The sequence below is a fragment of the Gordionus sp. m RMFG-2023 genome, chromosome 2, assembly GCF_954871325.1.
Source record: "Gordionus sp. m RMFG-2023 chromosome 2, tfGorSpeb1-WG-v2, whole genome shotgun sequence".
NCBI classification, from domain to species: domain Eukaryota; kingdom Metazoa; phylum Nematomorpha; class Gordioida; order Chordodea; family Parachordodidae; genus Gordionus; species Gordionus sp. m RMFG-2023.
Genome location: NC_088776.1, coordinates 9813600 through 9840537, shown reverse-complemented (window position 1 = coordinate 9840537; position 26938 = coordinate 9813600). Strand labels below are relative to the sequence as shown.

Genomic DNA, 26938 nt, shown 5'->3' with positions numbered 1-26938 from the left:
TAATTTGTATTTAAAAAATATATTAAATAAACTTTCTAGCATAAAAATATGTCACACCTTAGTTTTAATCTTATAATTGGGATCACTATTCAAAATCTATTATATCTAAATAATATGACTATTCTCGATTCAAAATAATTTCCGAATCTGATGATTTTGTTATCCTAGAAGTAAAAGAGTTTGATATCATTATATTTTTAAGACATGGTAACGAAACTAATAAATATTTTAAAAATATATACTATTTTCGATTCTAATTAATATAATTAATTTGATGCCAGTAAATAATGAAAGGGCGATAAGAAATTGTCAATGGCAAAAATAATATTTGAGAATATATATATTTTTCCTATAAAAATCTTCCAGAGAACAATAAAGTTAGCTAAAATAAGAATGAAAAATTAGATCATGTAATTTGATATAATTTATGAGTAAGAGAAAAAAGTATATTAAACAATAATTGTTGATAAGATATATATATTGATATTAGAAATTTTCTACAATATAAGTAAATTAAAATCAACAATTTAATTAAACAAGATATCATTTATCAATTAATGAGATTATTACACAGAAGATATTCTATCATATATATATAAATATTTATAATATGCCCTGACAGATACCTGATTTTTTAACTAGTCACAACTAGATAGCCCGCCCGCCTATGCCCGCCCTTAATTGTGGTGGGTGTGGTCGGGTTTTTAAATATTTTTAACATTAGACGAGTGGCGGGAGGGTTAAATAAATTATAAAGTAATAGACAGGCATGGTAAATTTTTAATATTTTCAGGTGCAGAATAGACTTCAATTTATTAAAAATAATAGTTATATTTCAATATTGCATATTATATATGTTTTTAAAAGAATAATAAAATAAATAAGGAGTAAAAACAAGCCATTAAAATAATTTTTAAGCTTTAGGCGGGCGGGTTTAAGAAAATTTATAAATAAGCGTGGTGTGTGGCGAGTAAAACAAAAAAAAATTGTAAATGGGCGAGCGGGCAGATTAAAAAAAAGTTTAACAACGAGTGGGCAGTCTTTTTGGCTAAAAACCCGGCCATTGCAAACCTCTAGTCACAATATTAGTTTAATCAGGGGGAACTTTATTGCCACTTACTTGTGTGCGCTTGGTAGAAAGATGGCTTTCCTTTAAATGCAATGAAGTGGAGAAAGGGCTTTATTTGCTAAATATGGTTGCCATGATTCTATATATTAAATTTTTTTTGTCCCTGATACCAAATAGTATAATTATCAGGGGATTCAACCATCTTATCATAATATACCACAACTCCACACAATGCAAGATCCGTTCTAGGTTTAAATTTGATAATTTCATGAAATTAAGCATGGAGATGAAGTGAAAACTCAAGATAGGGGCGTTGCATATGACAAATACGCTTATCAACGACCAAATCATTTTAATTGACCTATCCTTTCTCTCGTCAGATGTCTTTGAGTTTAATAAACCTTCTCCGCTAGAATGCATAGTCCTTTTGAGCCTGTGTATTATCAAATAATACAATATGACCGAGATGGAATAGGGTATAATCATGCCTAGACAAAAAAGAATGCAAAAATATACGTTAGCAAAATTCGATTAAAAACAATTATAGGCTATTGGGATTAAAACGATGATTAATTTTCGTAAAACTCTATTGTAAGAGGTCACCCCATTTCATTTATAAAAGATACAAAAAATAAAAATACATATTATAAAATTTTATTTCAAAATAATATATATAATTAAAATTAATCAATTACCTATTATGATTAAATATGATAGATGACTCTTGAATTGTCTTTGACTGTATTTGCAGAATACTCCCGTAAATTGTAATCTAACAACAGTGAATGTGATTGGAAAACCAAGAGACGATAAAAAGAACTATGATTAACCCAGCGATTGTCTCCGCATGACCGATTTTTCTTGAGAAAGGAATCAAGACAGCTTTGAATCGACCTATAGCCAGGGTTGCCAGGTCAAAATTTTCAAATTGTGGGAGAAATTCGGTATTTTGTGGGAGTAATATTAGTGTTGTTAAAGGGCTCGTTTTGAGCCGATTTTTAAAAACGGCTAACTCAATATTTTAGCAAGAAAAATATTACCTAAGCCTTGAGATTTCGCTATTAGATGTTTAAACCTTCGGATTATCTATGAGAATAATCTTCAGTCTTGCGTAATGTTTACCTGGATAAAATACAGTGTTAGCCGTTTTTAAAAATCGGCTCAAATGGAGCCGTTTAACAACACTAAGTAATATAAAAATTGTGGGAGAAATATGAAAATTGCTAAAAAAAACGGCCCGCAAATAGACCGGCCTGCGGCCGGGATTTAGAATTGACTTAGTTATCCGCTTATTATTTTTTATAAATATAAAATCGAATCTATTTTCCAAAATAAAATAGGTAATTATTTTTCAAAATAAAATAGCCAACTATTTTTCAAAATAAAATAGGTAACTATTTTTCAAAATAAAATAGGTAACTATTTTTCAAAATAAAATAGGTAACTATTTTTCAAAATAAAATAGGTAACTATTTTCCAAAATAAAATACGCAACTATTTTTCAAAATAGGTAATTATAGTACGACACAAAATTTCTTAAATACTTTCTTTATTATTAAAATAACATATTGATTTATTATAATATTTTAATTTTGTTTAAAAATAATAAGCAACGATCTTTTTTAAATACAAAAGAATGTAAACAAGATAAAATTTTCTAAAAAAATTGTAATTTTACAATGTAAAAAAATATATTTTATGCTAATGTATAAATAAGATTTTATAAAAAAACAAACAATTTTAAATTTACAATGTAAAAAATAATTATAATCAGTGCGGGGAAGTTGTTCTACAGTATTTAGTTAATACAATGGGGGAAGGGAATATGATATTTTGAGGCATCAAAAATCTTCAAATCATAAATCAGTACAGGGCAGTCTATCAACATCTATTGCAAAACAAAAATTCTTCAAAAATAAGAAATAATACAGATGCAACTACAGTTGCGGAAATGGTAAATACCTATCATGCAGTACAACATTCAGAGAGCTACTTAACATCACAATGTTGGTAGAATCTTTCCCCATAATATTTAACGACTAATATAAATGAAAAATATACTTTGTAGAACACAAATGAGCAAGGCTATCATCAATGTTTTAGGATATAAATCCAGAAGGTCAATTCTTGACGATTTGAAAGATGTGCAAACATATGCAATTCTAACAGATGCATCTAATAGAGATATCAAAACATTTCCCTTGATCCTCCCCTATTTCAACAAAATTAATGTCATTCAATAAAACTATTAAAAAAAATTTCTCCAGATATGAAATATCCAAAGACATAGCTAACCATATATAATGTTAAATATGGCAGATTTGGCATTACCAATGTATTGCATGGCAGCTTTCTGATCTGATAATTCCTCAATAAATTTGGCAAAAACTAGAGTGTATAGAATTGAGTCAGCATAATGTTGGTTGACAGGTTCCTCCTAATACGCGCCATCGTAGAATTTTAAAATTTTACAAACCTTTAAAAAATAAATAGATTATAAAAGCTGTCCTAATATTTTGAAAAAAATTTTCAAAAATAAATGGCAGAAGTATATTTAGGAATTTTACATATAGGAAATCTACTATATGCTGTTAATATGCAGTTGCAATCAGAAGAATATAATTTAATAAAAGTTCACTAAATTATGCTGCAGAAATACCAAAGTAAGAATATTATTACTATTATCGGATAATTATTAATAAGATTTAATATGATGTCATGTTTGAGGAGATTATAATGCTTCTTTATTTTTATGATTTGCCAAAATATTCAAAATATTAATTTTACAATGTAAAAAATAAATTTATTTGATTTTATGCAAATGTATAAATAAGATTTTATAAAATATAGAAAGTCAAGTTATAGTTAATTATATTTTATTTGCGATTTAAATAATGGAACTAAACGTTTACTGTCGTTATTAAGATATTTATAAAATTCCTGGCATGACATTTTATAATTTTGTTTAACCATTAACTCGGCCTCTAATGTTATTAAAGCAATTCGATTTCTCTCCTTTCTCCAGGCAGTCCTCATCAGGCTAAAAATGCGCTCCGATGAGGCATTAGAATGAGGTAAGGAGAAAACATACTCGCAAATTTTTTCCAAGCATGGGGATTTATCGTTATTACGAAAAAATTCCACCCATTTCTCCTCTGCTTTTAGACCATCTAACTTTAAGTATTCTGGCGAATCATAAAAAATGGAAAAAATTACAATCTCTTCAAACAAGGCTTCAATGTCTATCGGTAATTTTAATATATTTATTAAATTACAAAAACCATCCAAGGTCATAATATTTATACACTTGTAAATAGAGTTATTAAAATCAAATCTTGATTGTAAATATTCCAAAATTGTCTTAATAAAAATATTTGCTTCATTTAAAAATACGTTAATTATAATAATATTTGAACATTTTAATATAATATTTTTAGCAATAGCGCCATAAAATTTATTATCTATTTTTAACTGTAGAGATGAACAGAGTTGTAGCATGATTTTGTGAATTTTTATCAATAAAAAATCTTCTGATTGCAACTGAATATTAACTACATGAAGTAGATTTCCTACATGTGAAACTAATCCCAAATATGCTTCTGACATTTCATCCTCGAAAATTTTTTTTAGCAAAATAGAACATTTTATTACTTATATCTGTTTGGATATGGGATATAATATCCACTTCTAAAAGTTCTATTCTTCTAACACAAAAATTTTGAAAATGTTGAGTGGAGCACTGCAATTCTATATAACGATATAAAATATATTAAGTAATTTAAAATATATTTATAATAATTATACATACTGTTCTAACTTCTATTCTTTCTAACACAAAAATTTTGAAAATGTCGAGTGGAGAATTGGAGAATTTTATAAAATATATTTTAGAGCGGAAAAATAAAATAAAAGAACTAGACATATTTTTCGAATAAATATTTAAAATTTATTTTAAAAATATAAAAATAATCAAATACTGTCTCTCAAAATATTTATATATTAAAAACATTAAAATGCTAAAAAAAAATTGTGGGAGAAATTAAAAAATTGTGGGAGACTCCCACTGATGGGGGGAGACATGGCAACCCTGCCTATAGCTATAGCTAATATAGTGTATGAACTAATGTAGGCTCCCACTTCTTTTAAGTACCATAGAGCTGCATCTTCTCTACAAACTTTGTAAAGTTTTGATGGATCTGGCACCCGGTAAAATGAAATATAAACATGGAATGGTATGCATATCAATCCCGAAAAGAGATCCCCCAAGGCCCTGAGAGTGAAAAAGCATTGAACGGTGAAGGAAAAATCTTTTTTAGATTCAGGCGATTTTAGCATGTATAGCAAAAAACTATTGGTCAGTAATATAGCCAGCAATGCTAAACCGTATAGTGGAACGAACATTAGTCTAAAACTCTTTTCCATACAGACCTACATTATAATTTTTTATAACACTTTTTTTTATTTCATCGTTAAAAAAAAATACAGTTATAGTTTATTTTATTAATAATCGCATATTATTAATAATATATAAATTATAACAAATAGACATCATTTATCAGGGGGCGGATAGATATTAGGTGTTAAAGCAAACCCTTCCCCTTTCAAAATTGGTACCAATTTTGAAAATTAGATAGGTTGTTAACACCCAATTTTTATAAAATTAACACCCAATTTTTATAAAATTAACACCCAATTTTTAAATAATTAGCACCATTTAAACAAAATAAATATTTTATTATTAAATTAATTTTAAGTAAATATTATTTACCTTCAGTCATTAAATCATTTTATTATTTATCTATTTTTGTGCTGATTTTCGAAATTTACAAAATGTTGTACTTATTTCCAAATTATCTTTATAAAATATGATATTAAATTTTTTTAATTTCAATGGATAATTTTGGTGTCAAGTTAGTTATTTAAGGGATGTTTTTTAAGACTCAAATTTATATTAATACAACCTAGCAATTATAATTGATAATCTATTTGAGGATATCTTAATAAATTGAATAACTGATCTATATTTTTTAAGAAATAATGAATAAAAATTGTATAATAAAGTAGAAATAAAATTAGATATCCTTTAGGAACTTGTTCCGGAACGTTCCAAAATATGGAAAAGTCGGAGAACATAACAGACTTTATTTGCCCGGAATATAGGCGGAACAAGAAAGCAAAATTACCTTTGTTTGTTCCGGGTTCCAAGGTTGAAAATAAATTTCCATTTTAAAAATCTTGAGCAACTTATTATAACAAAACATTATTAAAGCATTTTCCTCTGTATCACATCATTCCCCCCCTGTTGTAGTAGTTAGAAAAAAGAAGAAATAAATTTAATATAATATACTAAATGTCAGTCATTTTTTCTGACATGAAGAAATAATTTTTCTTTGGGAAAGAAGAGAGAATAGGGAGATCACGAGATGCCAGCTGGAAAAGAACGAAGAACATATATTGGATGACTTGGACTGATTTTGAAGATTTTGCAATGTAATGAGATAGTTATTGGTTATTTGTTTACATATTTTTATATTAATGTTTATATTATCGTTTATGATACTAATAAATATTTTTATGAATAAATTGGGCGTTTACAATTGGAAGTTTATAGTGTGGACTATTATACCCCCCTCCCCCCCCCCACCTCCGATTATGGTAAACTTCCTTAATACTGCGTTTAAATGTTTCCAATAGGAGCTAAAATTATCTCTTTTAAATGTTGCGTGTTTAAATACCCTTTTGTGAATTGCATTGAGACTAGGAGTGGGACCAATATCAATATAATATTGGTTTACAATACCAATATACCATATAAACCAATATATAACTAAATATTGGTATTGGTTTTACTACTAATACCAATTACCTTAATATATTGGTTTGATATATTGTTTCAATACTAATATTAAAAATAGTTAAATACATAAAATTATTTGGTTTTATCGTGGATGATTATATCGTAGTATATTTTTTTATTTTCATTGCCTAAATCTATTACATCCGGTATTTCTTTCAAATACTAACTTTTCTATACTGTGATATCAATATTGTTGTTATTTATAATTATAGTTTATTTTTATTATGGAAGTGAATTTTCTACATGATATCTATCAATTTTTTTTATTCATTTAGGATATTATAATGAATGACTATAATTTTAATAAACACCTAATATCAACAATGATTGACCCACGTCTTAAAATCAGGTCACTTATTAAAACATAATAGTATAGACACTCTTATTGGATACTTAACCGAAGAATATAATATTTATAAAATAAATAATTGCAATTCAGCTGAACAAATAAATGACAGAAAATAAATCCCAAAAATTGTCCTTTTATGATAAAATATATCCGGTTAAACCTAGTCATAACAATAATAATAGCTTATAAATAAGCAAATATATGGATGGAGTCACAATTTCTAATGATACGAATCCATTAGACTGGTGAAAATTAAATCAAAATAGATATATCCATTATTATCAAAAATTGCCAGATATTATCTTACAATTCCAGCTATCTCATCTAGCTCTGAAATGGCTTTTTCAGATGGTGTGTTATAACAGACCAACATTGTTCACTAGATGAGCATACTATCCAAGCTTGCCTGTGCCTAAAATTGATGCGCATACAGGATTCTTAAAGACATAAAATTATTTTCTCATATTTATTTATATCAATCTTTTGCACTGTATTTTATATAAATAGACAGTTATGTTTTATTTTAGTGAACTCATTTTGCTAATATTTTGTTCTAAATAAAAAGTTTCAAAATCACTACGTTTAATATTTGATTGGTTTGGTTAGGTTTGTTGATATGAAAAATTTATGATTAAATCAAAAAAATTTATATTCACATCACCTAATAAATTCCTAGTTTAGAAAAAGAATTTGGATTCAGTAAAATTTTGAAAGTTGGCCCTGTTTTTATTGTAATGCCTCATGATTTTTTTTCCATGTTTATTTAAGAAATTTAGGATTTTATAATCACTATTTCTATTTTTTCAATTAATAACTTGAATTTAAATTAATACCAATAGCCCAATACAAGAAATAGAAAATATTGTTGACCCAATACCAATATAATATTTCGTTTATCTTGGGTTTTTAACAGAGTTGTTAAGGAGCGCCGCTACATTTTTTTAAAAACACCTGGAGCGGCCCCTCCTTTTTAAAATTGGGTAGCGGGAGAGGGAGCTAGCTCCTTTTAGGGCTGGAGTGGAGGAGCGCCGCTCCACCGCTCCTTTAAATTTAATGTATAAATTAAATTATTTTTTAAATATTAATGATATTTATTAATTAAAATTCAATAAAAATGAAATGAAATTTTATTTTATTTAAATTTATCCATTAATAAATGTTGAGCCGAATTTTATATTGGTTTTAAATCATTTTAAATATTAAACATCAAGTTTTAATTGGTATTTTTAAAATTTTTTGGAAAATCTTGTAAGTCATATTAATATTCATTTTATAGATATATAATAAAAAATAGTTTTAGATATTATGGAGAGATCACAGAAGAAGAAATCGAATTTCATTTCCATCATACAAAAAAATTTTTAAACTTCGATCCAAATAATCAAACAAATTTAAGGGCAAAATGTCTTTTGTGTTTAAATAAAACTATTTAATTTTAAAAAGTAAGCAGCTTCAATCTAAAAAGCATATAAAAGTAACTTTCTTTTAAATACAAATTGATTTGGATTGGATTCCATGAAATTGATCATCAGGAAGATAATATATTGGACAAATATTTTTTAAATAATGATACCAAAATTACAATTTTTGATAAATTTCCTGAATTAAAAAATATCTTTATAAGATACAATACCCCGCTTCCCTCTAGTGCTCCTATGGAGTGCCTATTTAGTATTGCAAAACAGGTCTTAGGGGAGAGGCGTGGATGTTTGTTAGATTCTAATTTAGAAAATTTATTACTTTTAAAAGCTAATAAAAGGTTATAAATATTTTGATAGATCATTTAAATATAAATAAAGCTTTTTGATAAAAAAAATATGATTTTGTTTTGCATACCTTCTAAAAAAAATGAGAATCAAAGGAGCGGTTATGGAGTGGCACTCCATTACTTGGAGCGGGAGCTAGCTCCTTTTAAAAATGTAGTAGCGGAAGCGGGAGCTAGCTCCTTTTAAGAAGGTAGGAGTGAGAGCGGGAGCTAGCTACTTTTAAAAAGGAGCGTTAACAACTCTGGTTTTTAATATTGGTTCTTAGCCCTAATTGAGACTTAAAATAAATTATATTTAATGTTTTATTTTTCAATAATAATAAATTTAATCGGAGTAAAAAATTTATAAAACCATGTTACATCTTAGTTTCATTCTTATAATTGGATTTAGGATCACGATTCAAAAAATCTATTACATCTAAATAATATGAGAAAGAAAGAAAGAAGGATTCCAAATAATTTTCGAATCTTATGATTTTGTGATCTTTGTGTTTATTCTTTTCTGTTTTATATATAGAAGTAAAAGAGTTTAGATATCATCATATTTTTAACACATGGGAACGAAACTAGTAAATAATAAAAAAATATATATAATTTTTAATTATTAGAATTTAATTTCAGTAAATAAAAAATAATGAAAGGCGATAAATAATCTGATATAAGGAAATTGCCAATGCCAAAAATAATATTTGAAAATGATTTAGATATTAAAATTTTTTACATTTATATATTTTTTCCCCAGAAAAATCTTCCTGAGAACAATAAAGTTGTCTTAATTAAGAATGAAAAATTAAATTGTATAATTTGAGATAATTCATGAGTAAGAGAAAGAAGTTATTAATCAATAATTGTTTATAGGATATTTGTTGATATTAGAAATTTTTTACAATATAGGTAAAGGAATATCGACAATTTAATTAACAAATGACATTTATCAACTAATGAGATTATTACACAGAAGGTATTCTATTATATTCTATATATAGGTATATATAAATATTAAATAATTATAATATTGCCTGACAGATACCTGATATTTTAACTAGTCACAATCTTAATGTAACCAGGGGGAACTTTACTGCCACTTATTTGTGTGTTTGGTGGAAAGATGGCTTTCCTTTAAATGCGATGAAGCGGTGGAAGGGCTTGATTTGCTAAACATGGTTGTCATGATTCTCAATATCCTAGTGTTTATATCCCTGATGCCAAATAGTATAATTATCAGGGGATTCAACCATCTTATCATAGTAAACCACAACGCCACACAATGCAAGATCCGTTCTAGGTTTAAATTTGATAATTTCATGAAATTAAGCATGGAGATGAAGTGAAAACTCAAGATAGGGGCGTTGCATATGACAAATACGCTTATCAACGACCAAATCATTTTAATTGACCTATCCTTTCTCTCGTCAGATGTCTTTGAGTTTAATAAACCTTCTCCGCTAGAATGCATAGTCCTTTTGAGCCTGTGTATTATCAAATAATACAATATGACCGAGATGGAATAGGGTATAATCATGCCTAGACAAAAAAGAATGCAAAAATATACGTTAGAAAAATTTGATTAAAAACAATTATAGGCTATTGGGATTAAAACGATGATTAATTTTCGTAAAACTCTATTGTAAGAGGTCACCCCATTTCATTTATAAAAGATACAAAAAATAAAAATACATATTATAAAATTTTATTTCAAAATAATATATATAATTAAAATTAAACAATTACCTATTATGATTAAATATGACAGATGACTCTTGAATTGTCTTTGACTGTATTTGCACAATACTCCCGTTGTAAATTTTAATCTAACAACTGTGAATGTAATTGGAAAACCAAAAGACAGTATAAGAACTATGATTAACCCAGCGATTGTCTCCGCATGATCGATTTTTCTTGAGAAAGGAAACAAGACAGCTTTGAATCGACCTATAGCTATAGCTAATATAGTGTATGAACTAATGTAGGCTCCCACTTCTTCCAAGTACCATAGAGCTGCATCTTCCCTACACACCTTGTAAAGTCTTGATAAATCTGTCACCCGGAAAAATGAAATATAAACATGCAAGGGTATGCATATCAATCCCAAAAAGAGATCTCCCAAGGCTCTGAGAGTGAAAAAGCATTGAACGGTGAAAGAAAAATCTTTTTTAGATTCAGGCGATTTTAGCATGTATAACAAAAAACTATTGGTCAGTAATATAGCCAGCAATGCTAAACCGTATAGTGGAACGAACATTAGTCTATCAATTCTTTGGTGATCCAAATATAGAGAAAAATCGAATCCTATGTTAACGTCTGTATATTCTGCATCACCCATAATTGTATTAGTTACAAAATCCCTCTCGACAGATTTGACTCTAAGTAATACTTTATTGCTATTGATCAATAAATCCTGAATAAAGGATGACGTTATGTTATAAGGATGATAGAAATTTGTGTATTTTAATCTAGTTGAAATGTCCTTTTCTAGGAGTGCTTTATAGGACATGTTGATGTCACCTCGATATCCATGAGTGGGAATAAAGACTTCTGTAAGAATGAAAATACTATAAAATTTCGTTAAGGATATCGTTTTCATTCTACCGATAAATTATGCAGTTTTCTTCATAGTGGTACTTTAGAGATTTTCCTATTTTATTTTAAAATCCATTTAAAAAAAAAAAATTAAAATACAAATTTAAATTAAATGAAAACCTCACCTATACTCTACCTATATTAATAATTTATTTGGGTAAATAGATATTTTATCAAATATTCAGATAAAAAGGGGCGAAGCCCGTCATCTCAAATTTTTGCTTATTCACTGTAGAGTAGGAGGGAGGAATGAGAGCGCCAAAATTAAAACGCATAAAATATTAATGTATGATATGCTTTAATTTAATCTTCAATTTTTATAATTAAATATTTAGATAATATAAAATTTATATATTCCTATTTAAAATGAAATTTAAATTATTAGAGAATTATATATTTAATCATTAATTGGTGTCACTTAATTTATATAAATTGAATTCTTCAATATGATTTTTATTTTATAAATAATTAATAATGTCTTATTTCGTTTTGGCTCTTAATCAAAAAATTGGTGATATTTTTTTATATAGATTGGAGATACGGTGTATATTAACCCAATAAAAACTAATTAATCTAATAACATCATTGTTAGTTGTCGATGAATGAAAATTTTAATTTATATAAATCGACTCATTTAAGGTAGAGCAATTCTCATATATGAATTTTATTATAGACCTTCATTTTCTTAAAAATATTTAATATGATTTAAATAAGAAAAATTTAGGGTGAGGGAAGGGGTGTTGGGGCCGAACAAAGTTTTAGCTATAAGACTCAAATTTATATTAATACAACCTAGCAATTATAATTGATAATCTATTTGAGGATATCTTAATAAATTGAATAACTGATCTATATTTTTTAAGAAATAATGAATAAAAATTGTATAATAAAGTAGAAATAAAATTAGATATCCTTTAGGAACTTGTTCCGGAACGTTCCAAAATATGGAAAAGTCGGAGAACATAACAGACTTTATTTGCCCGGTATATAGGCGGAACAAGAAAGCAAAATTACCTTTGTTTGTTACGGGTTCCAATACCACTGAAAATAAATTTGCATTTATTGAGCATTTAACAAAACATTTTTAGACCATTAAAGCATTTTCCTCTGTATAACATCACCCCCCCCCCCCCCGATTCTGGTAAACTTCTCTAAAATTATCACTTCTAAATGTTGCGTGTTTAAATACCCTTTTTTAATATTTTTTTTAAATCCCAATATTATTGATCTATGAGTTATATTCAAGTGAATTGCATTGAGACTAGGGGTGGAACCAATACCAATATAATATTGGTTTACAATACCAATGGTATTGGTTGTACCAATTACCTAAATATATTGGTTAGATATATTGTTTAAATATAATTTTAATTAATACCAATGCCAATATTAAAAATAGATAAATACATAAAATTATTTGGCTTTATCATGGATGATTATATCGTAGTATATTTTTTTTACCTTTATTGCATAAACTTATTACATCCGGTATTTCTTTCAAATACTAAATTTTTCTATACTGTGATATCAATATTGGTGTTATTTATAATTATGCTTTATTTTTATTATGGAAGTAAATTTTCTACATGATATCTATCAATTTTATTTAATCATTTAGGATATTATAATGAATGACTATAATTAATAAACACCTATGTATTATATCAACAAAGATTTACCCACGTTTAAAAATCAGGTCACTTATTAAAACAAAATAGTATAGACACTCTTATTGGATACTTAATCGAAGAATATAATATTTATAAAATAAATAATTGCAATTCAGCTGAACATATAAATGACAGAAAATAAATACAAAAAATTGTCCTTTTATGAAAAAATATATTAGGTTAAACCTAGTCATAACAATAATAGCTAAGAAATAAGCAAATATTTAGATGAAGTCACAATTTCTAATGATACAAATCCATTAGACTGGTGGAAATTAAATCAAAATAGATATCCAATATTATCGAAAATTGCCAGAGATTATCTAACAATTCCAGCTATCTCATCTAGCTCTGAAAGAGCTTTTTCAGAAGGATGGTGTGTTATAACAGACCAACATTGTTCACTAGATGAGCATACTATCCAAGCTTGCCTGTGCCTAAAATGGATGCGCATGGAGGATTATTCTTAAAGACATAAAATTATTTTCTCTTATATGGAAAAAATATAAGATTTTTATAAAGAAAAAAAATAAAATAAATAATTATTTTATAAACTTATTATTAATGTATAATATATAAACATTATAAAATCGTTTAGGATAAAAATTATAGTTAACAAATATAAGAATTTACTGATAGTATTAATTTAAAAAGATATATAATAATTAATATTTGTATATATATTTATATACATATAAAAAAAAACATTTTAAGAAAATAAATAAATATAGTATTGGAGGATATGTTTGTGACGGTGGTAAAAAAAAATATTGAAGTTAGGATGGATAATCTTGTGGGGAGAGACTGCCTATGAAGCTAATATAATTAGCCTTGTGTATTGCGATGGCGAGTCTTTGCCTTAAGAAGAAGCCCTCGCGGGGTTCACCGGTTAGTTGACGAATGTGGGAGCCGAGTTCCTTGAAAAAGGATAAGGCATATTTCCCAAAAGTAGTAAGGGTAGTGGAAATAATGGGGATGAAAATATATTCTTAATTTTTATCCTAAACGATTTTATAATGTTTATATATTATATATTAATAATACGTTTATAAAATAATTATTTATTTTATTTTCTCTTATATTAATCTTTTGTACTGTATTTTATATAAATAGACTGTTATGTTATATTTTAGTGTACTCATTTTGCTAATATTTTGTGCTAAATAAAAAGTTTCAAAATCACTACATTTAATACTTGATTGGTTTGGTTAGGTTTGTTGATACCACATCACCTAATAAATTCAATTCCTAGTTTAAAAAAAGAATTTGGATTCAGAAAAATTTTGAGAGTTGGTTCTTAGCCCTGTTTTTATGGTAATGCTTCATTATTTTTTTTTCCATGTTTATTTAAAACTAGAAATTAAGGATTATATAATTACTATTTCTATTTTTTTAATTAGTAACTTGAATTTAAACCAATACCAATATAAACCAATATAAATTAATACCAATACAAGAAATAGAAAATATTGTTTAAACCAATATACCAATATTTTAGACCCAATAACAATACAATATTTCGTTTATCTTGGGTTTTTAATATTGGTTCTCAGCCCTGATTGAGACTTAAAATAAATAATATTTAATGTTTTATTTTTCAATAATAATAATAAATATAATCGGAGTAAAAAATGTATAAAATCAACTTTCTAGCATAAAAGCATACACTTTAGTTTCAATCTTATAATTGGATTTGGGATCACGATTCAAAAATCTATTACATCTAAATAATATGTCTATTACCGATTTAAAATAATTTTCGAATCTTATGATTTTGTGATCTTTGTGTTTATTCTTATCTGTTTAATATATATAGAAGTAAAATAGTCTAGATATCATCATATTTTTAACACATGGGAACGAAATTAATAAATAATAAAAAAATATATATTATTATTGATTCTAATTATTAGAATTTAATTTCAGTAAATAAAATAATGAAAGGAGATAAATAATATGATATAAGGAAATTATCAATGACAAAAATAATATTTGAGAATGATTTAGATATTACAATTTTTTACATTTATATATTTTTCCCCAGAAAAATCTTCCCGTGAACAATAAAGTTGTCTAAATTAAGATGAAAAATTAAATTATTTAATTTGAGATAATTCATGAGTAAGAGAAAGAAGTATATTAATCAATAATTGTTTATAGGATATTTGTTGATATTAGAAATTTTTTACAATATAGGTAAAGGAACATCGACAATTTAATTAACAAATGACATTTATTAATTATTGAGATTATTACACAGAAGATATTCTATTATATTCTATATATAGGTATATATAAATATTAAATAATTATAATATTGCCTGACAGATACCTGATATTTTAACTAGTCACAATCTTAATGTAACCAGGGGGAACTTTACTGCCACTTATTTGTGTGTGTTTGGTGGAAAGATGGCTTTTCTTTGAATGCGATGAAGCGGTAGAAGAGCTTGATTTGCTAAACATGGTCGCCATGATTCTCAATATTCTAGTGTTTTTATCCCTGATGCCAAATAGTATAATTATCAAGGGATTCAACCATCTTATCATAGTAAACCACAATGCCACACAATGTAAGATCCTTTCTAAGTTTAAATTTGATAGTTTCATGAAATTAAACCTGGAGAAGAAGTGAAAACTTAGGATGGGCGCGTTGCATATGACAAATATGCTTATCAACGACCAAATCATTTTAATTGACCTATCTTTTCTCTCGTCAGATGTCTTTGAGTTTAATAAACCCTCTCCGCTGGAATCTTTAGTCCTTTTGAGTCTGTGTATCATCAGATAATACATTATGACCGAGATGGTGTAGGGTATAATCATGCCTAGACAAAAAAAATGGAAATGATTATATAAAGCTTATTTTAAAAGATTTTGATTCAAAACAATTATATGCTAATAAAACTGACATATTGGGATTAAGACGATGATTAATTTTCGTAAATACCCTATTGTAAGAGGTCACCTCATTTCATTTATAAATAGTCACAAAAAATACATATTTAAATTTTTTTTTCTTCAAAAGAATATATATATATAGTTAAAATTAAACAATTACCTATTATGATTAAATATGACAGATGACTCTTGAATTGTTTTTGACTATATCTGCACAATACTCCCGTTGTAAATTTTAATCTAACAACTGTGAATGTAATTGGAAAACCAAAAGACAGTATAAGAACTATGATTAACCCAGCGATTACCTCGGTACGACCGATCTTTTTTGAGAAAGGAAGCAAGACAGCTTTGAATCGACATATAGCTATAGCTAATATAGTGTAAGAACTTATGTAGGCTCCCACTTCTTCTAGGTACCATAGAGCTACATCTTCCCTACACACCTTGTGAAGTCTCGATGGATCTGGCACCCGGAAAAATGAAATGTAAACATGCAAGGGTATGCATATCAATCCCGAAAAGAGATCCCCCAAGGCTCTGAGAGTGAAAAAGCATTGAACAGTGAAGGAAAAATCTTTTTTAGATTCAGGGGATTTTAGCATATATAGCAAAAAACTATTGGTCAGTAGTATAGCCAGCAATTCTAAACCGTATAGTGGAACGAACACTAATCTATCAATTCTTTTGTGATCTAAATATAGAGAAAAATCGAATCCTTCACTAACGTCTGTATAATCTGCATCGCCCATAATAGTCCTACCTACAAAATAACTCTCGGCAGATGACTCTAGGTAATAGTTTGTTGTTATTGATCAAGAAATCCTGGATAAAGTGTGAGGTTATGTTATATTTATGAGAGAAATTTGTGATGTAAATTTGGTTGAACAAAAAGATAACCCTGTAACGAAAGTACTATAAAATATAGCTAAGATATTATTAAATTATACAATTTTCTTCCTATTTTTTCCCCCTTTTTTTTAAAACATAATACAAATTTAAATTAAATGAAAACCTCACCTATGCTATCCTATATTATTAATAATTTATTTAGGTAAATTTTTTCAAATATTCAGATAAAAAAAGGCAAAGCCCGTCATCGCCAAGCTTGTTTACGTATTCAAGGTAGAGTAGAGGTAGCATGAGAGTTCCAAAATTAAAACTCATGAAATATTAATGTATGATATGCTTTCATTTAATCTTCAATTATTATAATTTATTATTTAGATATTATATAGTGTTACATACGATTTAATATTATGAATAATTAATAATGTCTTATTTCTCTTTGGCTCTTAATCAAAAAATTGGTGATAATTTTTTTATAGATTAAAGATGAAAATTAAATTAAGATGTAAGATGTGGGCGTTGAAATGTGGAAGCTTTATAATATCCCAATATTCTTGAATAAAAGCTAATTAATCTAATGACATCATTGTTATTAAGCGATGAAAGAAAATTTTACGATTTTATATAAATCGACTTATTAAAGGTAGAGCATCATCTATTCTCATACATTCATTTTATTCATGACTTTCCATTTTCCAAAAAATATCTAATGCTATTAATATCAAAGATATGGAGGGGGAGGGGGGAGGGGGGAGGGGGGGTTTGAGCAAAAATATTAGATGAGTTCTAGCAAGTTATTTCTAAATTTGTTAATCTTTCTAAAATACAATACTTTATAATCAACTTTTAATTACATATATCCCTACTTGATTATTATAAAGTTCTAACTTCTAAATTCAATTTTCAGAAGGGCGGACTAATTTTTTGAGTTTTATTAAATAAGTGTGATTTAAAAAAAAGTGTAGATAGAATCTTATAGTCAATTATATTAAAAGCGAGAAAAAATGGTTGTAATAGATTCTAAATCTATGATATTATAACTTTAAAAAAATATATAATTTGAGTAGATGTATAGATTATGATTTCAAGATGAAGAAGGAAAAAATTGTCCAACTGATCCGATTTATTTTACGAAGGTTAAAGTCCGAACCGAACTATTAAAGAAATAAGTTGAATCCGATAAAAGACCCCATTCTTAGTTGAACCAAAACGATTTAAGAGCGGATCGATTTTAAAAATCTATTTATGAAATCGATTTTCTTTACTAATATTGATTTCATCTTTTATTCTATTCATAAAAATAATCTAAGAAATAATTTATAAAGAATAATTTTTCCCATAAATAGATTTCAAAAATCGATGATCAGCTGTGGAAAATCGGATTCCAATATGAATGCGGCCTTAAAGTCAGAGTCACTTCGGAAACTCTGAAATACGTTCTGGGATCGCCGGTACGTATTCTAGATTATTTTTAAAAAACTTTAAAGTATAACACTTCTTTTTTTGATCTCAGAAGGTTTACCAATCCCGGATTGAAACAAAATATTTTAATTTCTGGCCAGTCGGATAAAATGTTTGACCAACCCGAATTAAAATAAAATATCGGTTAACGGAATCCGCTATAAAATTTCTGTGCCATTCCGACCAATTTCAAGTAAGTTTAGAGCTCAAATAAGTATGTAGTCTAAATTTGGTTCCTTACATATTGGAAAATTCTCATTCTTAATTAACTAACATTTAAAGGAAATAATTAGGAAATTCTGCATCTATCTCAACTTAATGGTGGAGTAGGGGACGTCCTCAATGTTAAGAGATAACCTGTAGTTATTTGGGTTAACGCCAGGCATGATATCTAGTCATGAAACACTTTTATGTAACATTTAAAGGAATGTATAAGAAAACTCTGCCATCTGCCTCAACTTCATGGCGGAATAGGGTAGTACTCGGAATGATGTTAAAAAATATCCTGCATTTATAGAGGATAACGTCATGCAAGATATCTAGTCATAAAACGCTGTTATGGTAGACGGGAGTTGAAACGATATCCATCCTATTTTTCATTGCAAATAAGATATTTTCATATGGGTTCTTACTTAGTTCCACGTAAAGCCCGCATGGGACCTACTTTTTGGCCAAAACACAAGTCCAATCAGAACAATTATTTTAGAAGTAGATTCGAATCAGATCATCATCAATAATAAATAGTCATAGATTAAGAAAACAGTATATATTTTTTTAAATAAATAGGATAAATTATATACACCAGATGAAATTTAAAAAAATATCTAGAATTTTCAAGAGTATACTAGTTCGGATAGAAAATTTGCAAATTAAGAGACTAACCGATTGATTCCGAGTTTGAGTTACGTCAGAAAAGTCTGAGCAAAGCAAATCACGGAAGATTATTCTCTTTATATATTTTAAAAAAAATAACCATCCTATCTTCTCAGGGGAAATAAATTGAGTGTTTTTCCCTCGGAAGAATTATCACCCGCTTAGTACAGGGCTCTAGTTTTTAAATAGGATGGATTTATAATATTTAATATGCCTTATCCGGCGAAAAATAAACCTTAATTGGAACTGGTTATAGCCGTATATATCAATGGGTAATTATTGGGTTTACTGATTACCATGATTTTCTCAAAATCTTTTAATGAGGGAAAACGTACTTTGGATCAAATAATATGGGCTTCAAATGTAAATTTTGAGAATTCGATATATTGTGGTTAGATATCAAACCTGCCCCACCCCCAATTTCTTACAGTATTTACTATATAAAATTAAATTTAGAATAAATTTATCAATTCAAAAAATGGAGGATGAAAAATTATATTTCTATTTAGGAGGCAGTTTTTAATTATTAAAATGATAAAATTTTGTATCCACAATATTAAAGAATGTGCCTAAATCACCTCACCTAAAACTGATTTTTTAGAAAGTTTTATATAATTTTAATGTGAATTTTTTATATGAGGCAAAATGGTGTGTCATCAGCTGTGATTCTTATTCAACTCATTCAACCATACTTAAAAATGATTTTAATGAATAAATCGTCAGTTTAGTAAGTATTATTTATATGTTATTGTGTGCAACATACATCAAATGTAAATATGTATGCAATTTGAGGGAATGACAATCCACTTGAATGATGACTAAGAAATGTATTTTAATAAATATAACATTTAGATTCAAATCATATTACTTACCAGTATTATTAAAAATTTCAAATTCGCTGATTTTCAAAAAAACGGCAAAATCTTAATATTAGTTTTCCCAAAAAGGGCAAGATATTTCTCCTACCATTTGCTAAATATCGTGGATTAGTTTATGGAATTATTCCGACTGAGCTATTATTATAAAAAATTTACTATCATTTTTTCTTTTGTTCGATCCCCGGCCGGATGGTCTTGATTTAGCCATTTTTGAGGTTTTAAGCAAAACTATTGTTTACAATCCCGAAAAACCCTCAATCTTCCCCATACCTCCAGACCTGAAAATATCCTATTGTATAAAAGGTATTTTTTCAAAGTTATCGATATATACCGAAGTTTTGAATATGATCAAAGCCAATATTTCAGGGATCTCTGAACTGAAACGAATAGGTTCGGTTTCAAAAAAAAGGAACTTTTAAGGGTTAAATTTTGATCATAAAAATAATAATATCGGTTCGGTTTAAACCTCTTTAAACTCTTTCCTATACAGACCTACATTATAATTTTATATAGCACTTATTTTTTATTTCATCATTAAAAAATACAGTTAGAGTTTATTTTATTAATAATCGCTAATAAATTATAACAAATAAACATGCAGCTAGATATTACCCCTTCCCCCTTTAAAATTGGTAACAATTTTGAAAATTTGTTAACACCCATTTAAACAATATAAATATTTTCTTATTAAATTTTAGAGCTTATTTTAAATAAATTTTATTTTCCTTGGGTCATTAAATCATTATATTATTTATTTATTTTTGTGATGATTTTCGAAATTTATAAAATGTTGTACTTATTTCCAAATTATCCTTATAAAATGAAATTAAAATTTTTTTAATTTCAATGGAAAATTTTGGTGTCAAGTTAATTATTTAAGGGATGTTTTTTAAGACTCAAATTTATATTAATAAAACCTAGCTGTTGCATTTTTGCGTTACAAAAAAATGCATTATGCAAATCGTAAACAAAAATAATGTTTTATTAAAATTATTAAGTTATTATTTAGATCCCCGTCTATGTAAATGAGAAAAAAACGCGTGATAATTGTAGATTTTTTCATACTTTAAGAGTTTTAACAAGTGGGATGTAAAACTTATTATTTTTTGCTTGGGAGACTATGTAAATGTTGATTAAAGAAAAAGGATATATAATGGAGAAATTATGATGCGAAAAATGATTATTTTTTATTAACTTAAATTTTAATTTTTACTTTTATTTTTCTTATATTAATTTTTCTTTACTTTGTATTTGATTATAGTTATTTATTTAATAAAGATTAATAATCAGATTTTAGTATATATATTTTTTATTTCTATTTTATTAGGTTCTGATTCCCAATATCAAATCTTCCAATTGTGACAATGGTGTTGGAGAGAGGAGGCGACAGGGCAATTACAACTTTTCAGTCTAATGCAAATCAATATACACGGTGGGACAAGGAGACGTGTCAAACTATATTCTAATAAAAAAAAAATCCCAAAATAACGTAAGAAAAATATGTAAATAAAAGTAGGAAAAATATTTAGAGAAGTATTTTAAAAAGAAGAAAATTTATCTTTTAAAATAAAAATTGGATAAAAAAGAGATTTAGATTTATTTTTAAAGATGTAGGTTGAAAAAGAAATTTTTGGATAAGATTATGTTACTGTATGGATATAAAGAAGTTTGTGTTTAGTTATTTAAAGGTGATAATTAGGAATTTTATATTTAGAAGTTACTGGTAAACTAAAAACCATTTGAATTTTGAAACTTATAGAGACTGATATTTTAGATTTTAGAATTATTATTAATTGATCACTAGAAATAACTATGACAAAGAAAAAGAAACATAAATCGAAGGTTAATATTAAACTAATAGTTTGCTAAGATATAATAATTTAAAAATTCGACAAATAAGATTAGAATATAAATTTAATTGTAATTAAATTCTTATTGAATATTTACGTTTAACTTTTATTTTAACAGCCTCAAGGATTTGATATGTGAATGTACTATAATATTAGGTTGCAGATTAACCAAAAATCTTCATAAAGAGAAACGGCTTTCGTCATTAAAAAAATTTATGCCGCAATCGAGCTCAATTAGAGATCGGATTTTTATTTTTTTGAATCAAATAAGATTTTAAGGCAATTAGGCAACGTTATTCTAATAATAGTAAAAAGATAGAGAAATACTTAAAAAGATATGATAATATTTTTTAAATTGTTTTTAAATAATGATATGGATACGAAATACTTCGGAAGAGAAAAAGATATTTCTAGTTACTTGTATAAAAAAAAGGTAGGAGAATTCAAGATGTTTTTAAAAGAAGAATTTTAGTGTAACACATGGGAATGAAACTAATAAATAATTTAAAAAAATATTATATTTACGATTATAATTATTAGAATTTATTTAATGTCAGTAAATAAGATAAACAATATGATATAAGGAAATTGTTAATGGCAAAAATAATATTTGAGAATGATTTAAATATTACAATATTTTACAATTATATATTTTTTTCCCAGAAAAATCTTCCAGAGTACAATAAAGTTGTCTAAATTAAGAATGAAAAATTAAATCATGTAATTTGAGATAATTCAAGCGTTTGAGAAAGAAGTATTTTAACCAATAATTGTTTATAGGATATTTGTTGATATTAGAAATTTTCTACAATATAGGTAAAGGAACATCGACAATTTAATTAACAAATGACATTTATCAATTAATGAGATTATTACACAGAAGATATTCTCTATATATATATATATATAAGTAAATATTAAACAATTATAATATGCCCTGTCAGATACCTGATATTTTAACTAGTCACAGTATTAATGTAACCAGAGGGAACTTTACTGCTACTTATTTGTGTGTGTTTAGTGGATAGATGGCTTATCTTTGAATGCGATGAAGCGGTGGAAGGGCTTGATTTACTAAACATGGTCGCCATGATTTTCAATATCCTAGTGTTTTTATCCCTGATGCCAAATAGTATAATTATCAAGGGATTCAACCATCTTATCATAGTAAACCACAATGCCACACAATGTAAGATCCTTTCTAAGTTTAAATCTGATAGTTTCATGAAATTAAACCTGGAGAAGAAGTGAAAACTCAGGATGGGCGCGTTACATATGACAAATATGCTTATCAACCACCAAATCATTTTAATTGACCTATCCTTTTTCTCGTCAGATGTCTTTGAGTTTAATAAACCTTCTCCAGAATTTTTAGTTCTTTTGAGTCTGTGTATTATCAAATAATACAATATTACCGAGATGGTATAGGGTATAATCATGCCTAGACAAAAAAAAATGAAAATAATTATATATATTTAAAAATTAATTTGATTCAAAATAATCATAGGCTAAGAAAAACTGACGTATTGAGATTAAGACAATGATTAATTTTTATTATAACTAGTCATAAAGAATACATATTAAAAAAAAATTTCAAAATAATATAATAATCAAAATAAACAATTACCGATTATGATTAAATATGACAGATGACTCTTGAATTGTCTTTGACTATATCTGCACAATACTCCCGTTGTAAATTTTAATCTAACAACTGTGAATGTAATTGGAAGACCAAAAGATAGTATAAGAACTATGATTAACCCAGCGATTGCCTCGGTACGACCGATCTTTTTTGAGAAAGGAAACAAGACAGCTTTGAATCGACATATAGCTATAGCTAATATAGTGTAAGAACTTATGTAGGCTCCCACTTCTTCCAAGTACCATAGAGCTGCATCTTCCCTACACACCTTGTGAAGTCTCGATGGATCTGGCACCCGGAAAAATGAAATGTAAACATGCAAGGGTATGCATATCAATCCCGAAAAGAGATCCCCCAAGGCTCTGAGAGTGAAAAAGCATTGAACATTGAAGGAAAAATCTTTTTTAGATTCAGGGGATTTTAGCATATATAGCAAAAAACTATTGGTCAGTAGTATAGCCAGCAATTCTAAACCGTATAGTGGAACGAACACTAATCTATCAATTCTTTTGTGATCTAAATATAGAGAAAAATCGAATCCTTTATTTACGTCCCTATAATCTGAATTGTCCATACTTGTCCTAGTTATTAAATCGCTCTCGGCAGATTTGACTCTAGGTAATAGTTTGTTGTTATTGATCAATAAATCCCGTATAAAGGGTGACGTTATGTTATAAGGATGAGGGAAATTTGTGTTGTATATATAGTTGAACAAAAAGATAACATTCTTTATATCCTTTTCTAGGAGTTGTAGGACATGTTGATGTCACCTCGATATCCATGAGTGAGAATAAAGGTTCTTGTAAGAACGAAAATACTATAAAATATCGCTAAAGATATCGTTTTCATTCTACCAATAAATTATGCAGTTATCTTCATAGCGGATCTATATCGTTTTTCCTATTTTTTTTAAATCCCTTTTTTAAAAAAAAATTACAAATTTAAATTGAAAAAAAAACCAACTTTATACTCTACTTTTATATTATGAATAATTTATTTAGGTAAATGGATATTTTATCAAATATTCAGAAATAATTGGGGCGAAGCCCGTCATCCCCAAGCTTGTTTACGTATTCACGGTAGAGTAGAGGGGGCATGAGAGTGCCAAAATTAAAACTCATGAAATATTAATGTATGATATGCTTTAAATTAATCTTCAATTATTATAATTAATTATTTATATATTAGGAAATATAAATATTCCTCTTAAAATGAAATTAAATCTAAGTTTTGTTAAATTATTGGAGAACTATTTATTAAATCATTAATTGGTGTAACTTTTTTATATAGAAAGAATCTTCAATATACGATTATAATATTATGAATAATTAATAACGTCTTATTTCTATTTGGATGTTCAAAAAATTAGTGATATTTTTTTTATAGATTGGAGATGAAAATTAAATTAAGATGGAAGGTGGGGGAGTTGAAAAGTGGAAGCCTTATATTACTCCAAATTATTCTTGAATAAAAACTAATTAATCAAATGACATCATTGTTATTAGGCGATGAATGAAAAATTTTACAATTTATATAAATCTAATTAAAGGTAGGGCATCATCTATTCTCATACATGAATTTAATTTAAGACTTTCCATTTTCAATATGATTCATATCGAAGAAATGAGGGGGGGGGGGGGGGGGGGTTGAGCAAAAGTATTAGCTGAGTTGGATAAAGTTATTATTAACTTTGGTAATCTTTCTAAAATACAGTACTTTATAATCAACTTCTAATTATAATATATCGCTACTTGATTATTATAGGGTTCTAACTCCTAAAATGCCTTTTGACAAAAAAATTGTAAGATATTTGAGCGAATAATTTTTTTGTCAGAGTTTTATTAAATATATATGATTTCAGAAAAGTGTAGTTAGAACCTTCTAGTCAATTATAATAAGAGTAAGAAAAAATGGTTGGTATAGATTCTAAATCCATGATATAACTTAAAATTATATATTATTTTTGATTTAAAGAATAAAAAAAAAATTGTCCAACTGATCAGATTTATTTTACGAAGGTTCAAGTCCCAACCGTACTATTAATTAAAGAAAAAATTAGTTGAATCCTGTATAATTTATTTTTTAAAAAAATTAAGCTCCTTTCACGATCTTTTAGAAGTAAAAAAAATTTTTGAAACTATAATTATGAGAACTTCGGAAACTCTGGAATACGTTCTGGGATCTCCGGTACGTATTCTAGATCATTTTTAAAAAATTTTGAAATATAACACTTCTTTTTTGATTTCAGAAGGCTTATCATCCCGGATTAAAAAAAAAATTAAACTCCTTTCACGATCCTTTAAAAGAAAAAAAATTTTTTGAAACTATAATTATGAGAACTTCGGAAACTCTGGAATAAGTTCTGGGATCTCCGGTACGTATTCTAGATCATTTTTAAAAAATTTTGAATTATAACACTGATCTCAGAAGGCTTATCATCCCGGATTAATAATTTTCAGCCAGTTCAGTTTGTCCGACCCGAATTAAAATTACAAAATATGGGTTAAGGGAAACCGCGATAGAATTTCTGTTCCATTCCGACTAATTTCATTTAGGTTTAGCCCAAATAATTATGTAGATGTGAAATATTCTCATTATTAATTACTAACATTTAAAGGATATTCTGCATCGACCTTAACTTAGTGATGGGGTAGGGGACGTTCTCAATGTTAAGAGATAACCTGCATTGATAAAAGTCAACGCCAAGCATGATATCTAGTCATAAAACATTTTAAAGAGAGTATCACTAGAGAATTCGTCATCGGTCTTAACTTAGTGGCGGAATAAGGAAGTCCTCGGAATCATGTTAAAAAATATCCTGCATTTATAGAGGTTAAGGTCATGCATGATATCTAGTCATAAAACGCTGTTATGAAATACTTACTTTTTATAGACGATATTTATTATTTTAGGAATAATAGCTGGGCATACACCAATTATCAGACCCGCCAAGGTCTCCCTTTAATCAATTTTCTATTGCAATATTTTTTCAAACTAGAAGGCGGGCACTCAAGACAGCACAATTTAGATAATTATAAGCAACAATTTGCTAGCCAAAGGATTCCTTTAATCTGTCAATAAATGATGATTAATTTTAATAATAAAACTTAAAATCCACAATCGCATGAATCAAATTTATCAATACATAGGTGAGATATAAAAAAAAATTAATAAATGTTTCAAATACAAAA

At 27.1% G+C, this 26938-nt stretch overlaps 1 protein-coding gene across 1 annotated transcript; it reads right to left on the bottom strand.

The window, feature by feature from the left end:
• Positions 1-23058: 23058 nt before the first annotated feature.
• LOC135924058 (RYamide receptor-like) lies at positions 23059-24321 on the bottom strand. The gene is made up of 2 exons (XM_065459106.1): positions 23730-24321; positions 23059-23543 (listed from the first exon to the last, which is right to left on the bottom strand). Exons 1-2 carry the CDS (start codon positions 24319-24321, stop codon positions 23059-23061), a joined length of 1077 nt encoding a protein of 358 aa, XP_065315178.1.
• Positions 24322-26938: the final 2617 nt, after the last annotated feature.